We start from the raw sequence: 12,465 nt of genomic DNA, 5'->3' as shown, positions 1-12,465 counted from the left end.
TTAGATGATAGATATTTGTTTTTAGTGTATTTTACATGTGATTTAGAACCTGTTAAAATTAAGTTTTACTGGGTTATTTATTTTAGGCTCAGTAATTGGGATTTTTTGAAATTGAACTTTCGTAAATTGAAAGTGTAATTGTAATTGACTTTCTGTGGATAAAAAATTTAATCGAATTGTAATTGGAAAAAATGCTGGTCACTGTAAATGTAATTGAATTGTAAATGAACATGGATAATTTAAAACTGAAAAATGTAATTGAGTGCTAAAGTTTGGAGGACCTGTACTCAATGTTTGGTTTAGTAGTGCACGTGTAGTAAACAGTGTCACTAGCACTACATAAGCATTAATAAGGGGGCGGGCCAAAGCAAACGCAGTCTTTCCATTGGCTTTCCAAAATATATCTTTTCGCTCATTTATATTTAACTATTTGGTGGCTTTTATAGTTTTATCTTTCATCCTATTCTGTGACTGTACTTGTTATTGTTTTCAGGTATTTTAGTATTATTTTGACACCGTAAACTTATTTTATGTACTGCTGCCAGAACACTTGTAAAATAGATTATTAATATCAATGGTGGTCTCTTGACTAAATAAAAGCAATATCAATGAATTACAACCAATCAGGATGCTGGATTTGGTTCTAATCCCTCCTACTTCCTTTGCATTAGGTTTACTAGTACTACTAGTGAATCTTTCTGCTTTACTAGTACTTTTAATATAGACTAAAAACTCGTACTACTAGTGAGATTCAGAGTGTAATACTTGTTGTACGGTTGTCGTACGGTCTTAGGGCTAAGGTGAGGGTTAGGTTATAACCCAATATCGCAACAATTTATAGGGTTAGGTTTAGTCTTAGTCACGTGACCTAAACTGGCCAATGAGGGGCGCTGCGTACGGTTAGAATGTTGGTTTATTGATACGGCAACTGTACAGATAGCCACTGCCTTTAATTATGAACGTTTTCTCTCTTTCTTTTCTGTTTAAGTGTTTGTTCTTTTCATTAAATATTTTGGAGCGTCTGTGGAAAAAAAAAAGCAAATAAATCCGTGGTATAAATAAAGTATATCTGATTCTGATTTATAGTCTACTGGTAAAGCCAGAAGATTTACTGGTAAACCTAATGCAAATAAAGTAGGAATGAGTATAACCAAATCCAGCATTTTGATTGGTTTATAGTATATGGAAAGCCAATGGAAAGCCTGAATTTGGTTTTCCCTGCCCCCTCATTAGCATATAATGTTTACTAGTGACACTTTTTGTTTCCCTAGTAAAGAGCACTTATGTACAAGTAAATTAAAAACGTAGATGTACTCTCCATGTACAGGACCGTTATATGAGCATGGACGTTTATTCTGTTTAAAGTGTGTGTGTGTGTGTGTGTGTGTGTGTGTGTGTGTGTGTGTGTGTGTGTGTGTGTGTGTGTGTGTCTTAATAAGATTCTAGCACTTCTTTAACAACAGGTCCCAAATGAGTTCCAGTTTGGTTTAACGTCTGTGGAGGAAAACAAACTCCAAGCCCAGCAGCTGTTGTTGGTTTCCACAAGCATCGATCATATCTGTGTGTTCCTCACCGAAACAGCTTCACTTGTTTAAACACACACACACACTATAGCAGCACTGCTTCCACGAGTATTTCCTAAAGCCATAAACTCAAGGACAAACTCATAAATACACAGTTGGACTGTAAACTGTGACCAGGCGTTTGCCTGAAAGCTCCTAAAAACTGGAAACCCCCTCCACTCAGGAGCAATTAACACATTTGGGATTAAGTACGTTGTGTGCGCGCGCACACACACACACACACACACACACACACACGATGACATGGAAGTGAAGTTGAAAAGTTTGCAGTGTCTCTACGCTGCCTTTGTGCACACGCTGTGGTTTGTTTTGGTGCCTTTGTTTCCACGGTAATAATAATAATAATAATGGTCCTTCTGGGCACATCTCTGCAACATGAAGTCAAGCTACTGCAGGAGGTCACTCAAAGGTCAAGAAGTGAGTTTAGTTTAACGGCAGCAGAACATCTAATACAGTTTAATACCACCAACATTCCCTGCAGGGAACAATAATCAGGGGAAATCTCACAGATGCCTGAGTGGGGTTGGGGTGTTAAGTGGGGTCCGCATAGTGTGATGGGGGGTACATGAATAATATAAAATTGTAAACTAGAATATAAATGGAGCAGCAGTCAGGAGCCTCCATGCATTGCCACAAATTACACATTAGCTGATGTTAGACATGGTGACAGAGAAATGATCTCATAAAAAAAACCCTAAATATGACGAGAGCTACATTTATTTTCCCAATTACATTCCTTATAGATTTTTATTTATTGTTATTCATATTATTTTACTGTAGGGCTACATTATATGTGACATTACATCAGTGCGCCCCAACCGTTTGTTGTTGCCAGATTTAGTGCAGTGAAAAGATGCATTTTATTTGAACTAGATTTATATTGGAGAAAGTGAAAGCATAGAATACAGTTATTTAAGATTGGGGGGGGGGGGGGGGGGGGGGGCAGGAAGGAGAGACTTAAGGTAGTAAATGTAAAGGGTGGGAAGAGTTGATTATTTTAAAGTGAGAGTGAGATGTGAATTTGTAGTTGTGTATATTGTGTTTATTGTGTTGTGTAATCAGTCCAGTCTGGTGACCAGTGTGAAGCTTAGGTATAATGGTGGTGTCTGTGGACAGAGGGAAGGAGTGAGAGGTAAAACCTAAAACTGGTATTTAGGATCAACGTGTCTAAAGTTAAGCTCAGTTTTATCCACAGTCTAAGACATGTCAGTGCATCGTAGACCAGTATATGTGTAAGAACCACTACTGTAAACCAAAGCGCTGCCCCGGACCTGGAGGTGCAGCCATGCTAGCAGAAAGACCCAGGCCACCCCCCACGGCTGAGCAGCCCTCCAGACGCCCCTAAGATCCCAAGCCGAGAGGCAGCCACATCACTGTCTGTAGAGCCGAGGCAGCAGCCCCTCCCTCCCGCTACAATGAGACGGCTGCAGCTGGAGCCTTCCTCAACTTACCGAGTTCAATTAAAGCGATGAACTTCTTGAATAAGCCAACAAATTTTTTAACTTTGAACGACGAGGTCGAGAGTTTGGGGTTCGATCCCAGTCTATACCCTAACCCTAAGTTGCTCCCAGTGGTTGATTAATGCCTTGCATGACAGCTCAGTCCCATTGGTGTGAATGGGTGAGTGAGCTTTGGGACTTCAGTGTCGGAATAAAGCACCATATAAATCTAGTCCATTTACTTTCTGAGTGAACTCATCCTTTAGTAACTTCCTAACATGATCATTTAAACGATGAAAGCAGCGCTGTTAATGATACGTGCTGTAAACGTACGGCCGGAGATGGACACACACACACACACACACACCAAAAAGGACCACTATGTTCAAGCGACTCATCACGGGCGATTGAAGTGACTGCAGTCGCTACAGTGGCGTTCACTGTGAACACACCATCACTAGCCATTGTTTTCCTGGCGAGAAAAACAATTTCACAAAAGTTTTCATCAGGTTGGGGGTGGAGTCTATGGGTAGAGTTACCATTGGAGGGGAGGGGATTTTCTTTACCAATAGAAATTGTGATGTTTCTCTGTGTTTTAAGACTTACACAGACCACAAACAAACGACTGAATAGTTTAATTTCACATTCTGTGGACACTCAACTTACCTCATATGTGATAATATGTCCCCTTTAAAATCATGCTTTCCAGCTAAGTGGCAGCATGGTAACCTTACAGCACTCTTCTTCTTCATCCCATTTAATGTGATATTATAATGAAGCTGAACAAAGAATGATGTGATCGTGAAAACCAAACACTGCAGCAGCTCAATTGTAAGTCTGTGATGCTTCTCTTGCAAACTATGGGATGTATTGTTGAAAGCATGGGGGAGTAGTGCTTAGTACGTTTGCAACAAAAGCCCTGGATTTCATTCCTAGATATACTCTCTGAGTTAGTGTTGAGTTTGTGTGTAATAGTTTCTTTCTTTCTTAATGCTTCTTAGGAAGATTGTAAGAATGTGTGATATGTTATCGTTGATAGATCGTCAAAAACATTCTCACCGGTAAGAATATGTAATCCCACGATAGAAACGATAAAATCTAATGTTGGAAATTAGCGAGAGTGACGGGCCATTTGTCCCTCAATTTAACCAAGAATGACCCTAAAAACCTTGTTCCACAGGACAAAATTGCTCCCGAGTATTTTATCAACAACTTATTATTCTTTGGAGCAGAGCGCTCTTCACAGAAGCTCTGCTGTGGAGCCTCCGCGGTGTGTGCCGGAGCACACAGAAGGTGGTGCTCGTCACGGCTACCTGAAGCTGCCGAGCAACCGACCATCACGCACCACTACTTGGTTAAGACCAGACAACCATCCAACAAAGGGAACCAGTCCAAGTTCCTCCATCAGATCCACCCACAGTGACAGAGATGAACCTGTAGCAACGACTATGAACTGGAAACTCAACTAAAGCTAACTATGCTAAGCTAACCCACCAACACACAAAGAGCTAATGCTAACCACTACATATAAGGAATAGACCAAGTAAAAAGTACATGGCTTACTGGTCAGATGTAACACTTGTATGGAAGGATAAAAGCTAAACATGCTACAAGTCGTGTGAAATAAATGTATAAATACTAATTCATCCGCCCCAACATGTGAAAATATGTTTTTAGTTTCACGTGTTCATAGACAAAGCTGGTCCCATTAGACTAATGTAACTATTGTGATTATTACACCTAAATATCCTGAATGATTAAATCATCATTATTAACTATAACTTTATGCAACTCATTATCAGATATAAAATAAACAATTCAGCAGCAGCATAAACACTATTGGAGTAATTTTTGCTTTTCATGTGCTTTTTTTAGAAAATAATTTCCGTTTAACTAAGGAAATAAAATGAATTTTATACAATAACACTAATAGAGTAATCCACATGCACTAATATATTCCGTAAATTATCAGCTTATGAGCTCGATGAGTCAGCAGCTATTGTAGCTTTTTTTTAATGTGTCTAGTGTTGATGTATTCAAATGTATTTGTGTTTGTAAGGAACCTGTTCACACTATAAGTTGGGAATTGTTTTATTTATTTATTGTTTTTTTTCGTTATCTTGATAAACTCCAGAAATTATCGGGATGATTTTTTAGTCTATATCGCTATAAGATCCCTAAAAGATTGTCTAGTTCAAACATAAATAATGAAAATAAGAAGTAATCATGTGTGATGATATCAAAGCCCAAAGGGAGCCTCAAAAACAACATCTCACTCTGTAAAACAAGACGTCTGCTAGTCTTCCACCACCAGGACCTGGACTTCTCCTTCTCAGCAGGTTTTTACATAACAGAGGGAGGAGCAGGAGGCAGAAACAGCGGAGCCGGAGAGGAAGGAGGATGTGGTGAGGGAAGGGCAAACAGCAGGCTGCACAGAGGTCCCCTTTTGTGTGGCTTTGCTTTTTTTATTGCTCTCCCAATCCAGGTTACACCACATCTCAGCTGCTGGGAACACATCAACAGCTACACTCTGTGCTGCTAGCTTAAACAAGCTGTTAGCGCTCACACATAAATGAAAACGTGAAATAAAAATAAAGAAAGTGTTGTAAACAGGGTTGGGCTCAATTACATTTTCCAGTTACAATTACGTTTTCAATTACAATTCGATTACGATTTTTTTTTACCCTCAGACAGTCAATTTCAATTACCTTCTCAATTAATAAAGTTCAATTACAATTAATCACAATTACTGAGCCTGAAATAAATAACCTAATAAAAGTTAACCTTCCTCTGATGTTAGCTTTCTGTTAGCATCTCTAATGCTAACAGGTCCTAAAACAGCTGTAAAATACACTAAAAACAAATATCTATCATCTAATTTATTTCCTATTTATTGATTACCTTGTTAGGCTTCATAATCAATGAAAATATAGGTTTTAATATTTATGGTGTGGGTGTTTGAGCCTTTTTTGTCTATTTTTTTTTTCAAATGGTAAAATGTGTGAAAGCTTGATATGAAACATTTTAACAATTGTTAACTACGTGTGTGTAGAACTGTACATAGAACTGTAACATGGTTCCACAGTTTTGGGTTAAATTATTATCAACATTTTTTATAGAATTTTCATTTGCAATTACAATTACAACGTCAATTATCTGAACTCAATTACAATTTCATTACGACAGCAACAGATTTTTTAAATTACAATTAAAATTATAATTACGCCATAATTGTAGTTAATTATCAATTGCGCAATTACAATTATCAATGACCCCAACCCTGATTGTAAATGTCATCATCCAGCTCTGCAGAAGACAGGATTCGACACATTTTACCATCAGATGCATCATGATGAAGATGAAGATGAAGATGATGATTCCATTTCAATGAAAAGAAAAGCATTAGTGCAGTTAAAACTATCCTGTTTATTTGCATAAATCAGATCTTTTTTTAAGTTTAAGGTAAAGTCTGAAGCTTAAAGTGACTAAAGTGTGATTAAAGCACTAAATATTAGATTCTTATTGACATCAATGGAATGTCTGCTTATACGCACCTGGGTGTCCTCATGGTGTGGCGATAAATATGGAGAAAGTTAAAAAAATCAGGAGTTTTGACCACTTGTCCAAATGAACTCACTAACCACTGCAGTGGGAACACGTACAGCAATGTTCTAGGGGTGGACACAGTCTAGCAGAAGGTGAAGGTCATCTTCAAGAGGAGCTGTCCGTCCCCTCGCTTCCTGTTCTCCGTCCCTCCCCTGACGCCTGCACATCCCTGATAATCTGGCCTTGGTGGACGAGGCACTCCTTCAACTTGTCCTCGGTCACGGTGAGTCGCTCCTCCAGCACTGAAACAGTCTGCGTTGAATAAAGTGATTCATTACACAACAGTAGAAGAAGAAAGTGTAGAAGCAGATATAGGAGCATCCATATGTAAACTGTTAAACCAGTTTTCTGACTTTAGAGTACCTTGTAAATTGGTTCTTCCAGTGCCAGAAGAAAAGGAGCCTCATATTATGATGTGACTACCACCGTGCTCTGCAGTAACATTCATAGACTTCTTCTACTAAGTTTCTTCTGTACGTCTAATTGTATTTGGCAATTGAAAATAGCACAGTTAGATGGATTTCTGAGTGTGTTCTAGCCTGGACCTTCCCCTAAACAAGCAACACTACAGAACTCACTCACACTTGCTGTCCCTTAATGGAGAAAAAGAAAAAAGTAACACATATTGTGCAGTTTTCTGTTAATAAATATGTCTGTGTGGCTTGTCAGAATATGTCTTTTTTGTAAGACTTTATCGAGTTTAAAATATTGAACTTTATATCATATAAATCACCATTTTGAAAAATAAAATAAAATATCGAGATATGAGATTTCCATATCGCTCAGCCCTAATCGACGCTCACTGTTAAATATATAAATAACTTATTCTTGGGTATGAATATATCTGCTGCAAATCATTCAAGAATATTCTGTAATTGGAAATCTAAAACAGCAAATCTACGGATCACACCTGCAACATAAGATTATTAGTTAGCAGCTAAAGGCAATGGTTGGTCACACGAGGAGCTGACCTGCGTTAGAACATCCAGCTGCTGAACGATGTGTTGCAGGATAGAGTCCAGACTCGAGGAATGACCTGATAGAACTTCAACTGGGCGTGTCTTGGCCGACTCTTCTTCCTCTTCCCGTTGTTTTCCAGCCCTGTCGGTTAGAGTCCGTTTCCCTGACGATGAACGTGGCCTGTTGACGCTCTCGTCACCTGTCCATCCCTCCCGTTGTGCACTGGCAACGTTCTGTCCTACTAAACCGTTGAAGTAGTGCTGACTGCATGCTTCCGTCTGTGTAGGGGATAAGTACGTTTAGAATTGAAAGAGAAAGAAAAAATTTTGTTGTTTCTATATATTTCTATTATATTTCTTCACTGGCTCTTTTTTTTTTACAACCGAACAAAAAACACACACACACTACTTTCATAAAATGAACCCCCAAACAAGCCACACCTAGAAACCTGAAGCTGATCACTGTCAGATGAATTGAATAAAACCGATTGCCTCTTGGGCAGCTGTTAGTGGTAAGGGTTATTTAAATAAACAATTTTGTCCTAAACATTGTTTTTTTTTTTTGGGAGACTTATACGTTTGGCCCAACACCATCACAAATACCAACTTGAGGGACCTCACTAAACAAGAAACATAGAAAGTCAAATTAGAAGATGAAAATGAAACTGGATAATTCACACACTCAGAAGACCAAACACCTCAATAACAAAACATGCTCTAATCTGGAACCCACAAGGCAAGAGCAAGCAAGGTAGACTTAGAACCACCTGGAGAAGAACCACAGAACAAGAGATGAAGGCACAGGGGTTGTCCTGGCAACAACTGGCTCAGAGGGCACAAGACCGCAGAGGATGGAGGAGTTTCATCAATGGCCTATGTTCCCAGAGAACTTAAAGGCCTACGTAAGTAAGTATAGTTTTGCAAGTAGAAATATTCGGGCAAATGGGTCAAGGGCTAAATTCAAAACAATAACTAAACCGTTATTCATCAACTAAAGTGTGCAACAGAGCTTATTTATAAGTGATTATTTATGTATGTCAATACCAAAAAAGCTAAGCTTGATAACTTCCTGTGGTGGGGTGAGACACAAGAAGGGACACAGCTATGAGCCGAGACAGTGAGCTGATGCTGCTTTTCAGACGACTCGGAACTCTGGATTTTCTGACCTCCTACTTGAAATAGTCCACTTGAAGGCCCCCCGATGTCGGAGCTCCTACTTGGGAAAGTTAGAAAAGAAAAAGTACCCCGACCTTTTGGAGAATCAGTTGTCTGATGTCACAGAACAATAGGTCTAGTGCAGAACCACATGAGCTCCTATGCTGTGAACTTTAGATGTTTGCCTGCTCCAACATACCTGGATCTAATGATGTGTCATCATGCAGCTCTACAGAAACCCTTATTATGAGATTATGAGCGAGCCTTTACAGTCACGCATTCTACACACGTAACCGGGTATTTTTATATACAAATACCCAAAACCATCTTGCTGTGAGGCGGACGTGCTAACCACTGATCCCCTGTTTGTACACACATCATTGTTTAAAAAAAAAATTCCATCCACATAAAACTAGGGGTGCACTGATTGGTGATAAAATATGCTCTGCAACATCTTTTTCTGTATTACTGTCCTGTCAGATCGGAGGGCCTTGAGTCTCTGGCTTCCCAGCAGACTGAAGTAGGCGAATGAGTCACGCTGATGTATAACTGACGAGACAGCACACAGTGTGACCAGCAGACTGAGTTCTTCCCCTTGTTCTGAGAAGCAGAAAAATTACCCTGACCGTTATCAGGCAAAACAGATAAATCAATAGAATATGTAATTTTTAAAAAGGTGATACAATTGAAAACAATCTCATGTTTGAAGAGTTAAATGAAATAATAACTAATCATTAAACAGTAAACTTGATAAATACACATCAAAGCTCAATTTTTATCCAATAAATCAGCTTTTATTGTGTGCGTCAGAGAGAGGGGAATGGGGATAAATAGTGGTACGAACTGTGCCAAGAGAAAAACCAGGAGAGGGCGCGGGGGGGGGATATATGAGGGATGTGTCAGAGGGATGGAAGAGGAAGGAAGAGGAGGGTGTCACACATTCCAGGCCTAATGCATGGAGCAATCGATTCCAGCTTGCATCCTGTGGACGGTCTTCACTTCTAAGAACAAGTGTGGGGGTGGGGGGGATGTGTGTGTGCAAAAGTGTGTCATTCAGGAGGTTCCACCAACCTCTGAGAAGGTGAACAACAACAGTGTGTGGACGGGAGCCGACCGTACTGTCTTCTTTTATTGCACCCCTCACTTTACTTTTGATAAGCACCCTCCCATTGGTAACATCTGGAAAACATCTGCTCAGCTCACCCCCACTGTGTGTGTGTGTGTGTACATTGCCCTCACTGGCCTCTCCCAAACTGCCAGGATGTTTGGGTGCAATTAAACATCCAATGGAGAAGGTGGCGGTCCCTCACACACGTCTCAGACAACACGGCAGAGTTTCAGAGGCGACTGATCTGGTCAGGCACAGAGTAGATGTAACCAATCTATCATTTTAATAAATACATTTGTGTTAGAAAAAACTACTTCTGGAATAAAATAACACCAGTCCTGCTTTGTTAAATATCAGAGTCCACTGGTCACTACCAGCAGGCGGCACAGGCAGGAATGTGGGAATGGCGTCCTGCCAGCCAGGCTGTGTACTCAGTCTGTGGATAGATTTGGGGGGCAGAGCCGTGGGATCGGCGCCCCAGGACTTACTCAGGCTGGACATAGTGTTCAGTCTTTGTGTGGATCATGTGTACTTCACTGCTGCAAGTCAGTCAAGTTAATGTGTAGATCCAAATGTACTGACACACCCACAATCCAGATGAAACTCTGGGATAATTGAGGAACTAACCCAACACAACTGTGTCAAATTTTAAAAAGTGACAGAAAAAAAAAATTGAATCAGAATAGATGGGGTTCAACTCCCTACAGTGTCCGTGCTAAAAGCCAAAATATATGAAAACACAATGTTTATCACTACACATTTCACAACAAACCTAAATGTCACTGATATCACACCTTCAAACACAACCTCATTTAACCATTCATGAAAAATCTACTGGCCTCTCCCACTTTTCTATAGATATACGTACTTCCTACGGACACCGATCTAGTTATTTAAATGATTTTATCCCAGCTTGTGTTTTTTGTGTGTCTTTGTTATTGTTTTGTGTGTTAACGGTAATAGTAAGAATGTTTCTCTCTCAGTGCGTGTGTATTTGGTGTTATTTTGTGTATTTTATTGTTGCTTGTTTGTTCTTTTTATAATTCTGCATATATTTCCATCCTTTTGTGTGGTTTTTGTTGTCGTTTTGTGAGTTGCTGGTAATATTCAGTGTGATTAGCCTTTTTAACTCAAAGTAAACATTATAAAACCCCATATTTTTAATGCTTTCATTTGTTAATTTTCCCTGTATTGCCACACAGAGTGTGTTCTGTGGCACTAAAGGGACACTTTTGGTGGAAAACTAGTATTTTCTAATGTGAGAGCTTTCACTGGCTCTAAACAACCACTTGGTTTCACTTTTCATGCATTTTTCCAGCCTTCACACACTTTAATACAGGTGTGAATGGGTTCCTTATGGACACCAACTAATGTGAAACACGACTAAAGAATGACTCGAGTTTGAAACAATCGACCAACACAGTGACTTCTTTGAGAGCCTTTTCCACCTTACGACCAGTGATTCACACAGCTGCAATCACTCACCATAATTCTTCCCCTGATTGTTGCCAGCACTGAACTCAGTGACTTAGGAAGTCTGTAAAATAGAGAACTAACTTCACCAGCGTGCAGCTCTTTGCCTTCAGCAGTACATGTCTGCTGGTTTCTGTGGATAGACTGTGGACATTTAAATCATCCCCACAGTAGGAATGTGTGTGCAAGTCATCTTGAAAAGCAAACTCGTATCCAATGAAAAAATGTGAAATCTCTCATTTTGGTTGTAGTTTATGAACTTTTTCCCAACAGGATTTCTGTTCATGGCTTTAATTCAGTGGTTTGAACAATAACTCAAAGAACACTTAAATTATTCAGGATAGACTTGCTGTGGGCTATAACGTAAGTATGTTTCATACAGCCTCAAGCAAACTTCATTTTAAAAGCCGAAATTCCTTATTTAATTTTTTTTAAATATTATTACATTGATTTTTTTTTTTATTATTATTATTTATAATATTATTTCCTTCTTTTCAATGTTTGTTTGTTTCTTGGACTATATTTTTGAACGGGGGCCATGTCCTCACCCATGACCATAAGTCTGTTGTAATTAAATTGTAACTGAGTTCAGAAAATTGACTTTGTAATTGTAATTGCCATGAAAATTCGATTGAAACTGTCAATTGTAATTTACCGCAAAACTGGGGGACCATGTTACAGTTCTATGTACAGTTCTACACATATTTAGTTAATTATTATTAAAATGTGTTTCAAATCAAGCTTTTCCACATTTTACCGTTTAAAAAAAATATATAAATCTAGGGGTATACTGACACAAAAATATCAAAACCTATATTTTTATTGATTAGGAAGCCCAACAAAGTAATCAATAGATAGGAAATAAATTAGATGATAGATATTAGTTTTTAGTGTATATTACAGCTGATTTATGACCCGTTAGCAAACGAGATGCTAATAGAAAGCTAACACAAAAGGAAGGTTAACTTTTATTATGTAATTTATTTCAGGCTCAGTAATTCTAATTCACTGTAATTGAACTTTAGTAATTGAGGACGTAATTGCCTTTCTGTGGATAAAAAATAATTGATCCCAACCCTGGTGTGTACACATTAGAGGATGGATACCCAACCAAAACGCGACGGTACCCGACAGCACATGAC

General features: G+C 38.9%; 1 protein-coding gene across 1 annotated transcript in view; it reads right to left on the bottom strand.

Annotated features, from left to right (window-relative positions):
- Positions 1–6,428: 6,428 nt before the first annotated feature.
- The window catches only part of poc1b (POC1 centriolar protein B), a 56,362-nt gene continuing 50,325 nt past the window's right edge, over positions 6,429–12,465 (bottom strand). The window contains exons 11-12 of the mRNA XM_028450244.1: positions 7,600–7,866; positions 6,429–6,880 (exon numbers count right to left, since the gene is read on the bottom strand). Coding sequence (XP_028306045.1) covers positions 6,734–6,880; positions 7,600–7,866 — 414 coding nt within the window. The 3' untranslated portion in view covers positions 6,429–6,733. The remainder of the gene's footprint in view (positions 6,881–7,599; positions 7,867–12,465) is intronic.

The sequence above is a fragment of the Gouania willdenowi genome, chromosome 6 (assembly GCF_900634775.1).
Source record: "Gouania willdenowi chromosome 6, fGouWil2.1, whole genome shotgun sequence".
Lineage (NCBI taxonomy): Eukaryota > Metazoa > Chordata > Actinopteri > Blenniiformes > Gobiesocidae > Gouania > Gouania willdenowi.
This window is presented reverse-complemented; position numbering and strand designations above follow the sequence as displayed.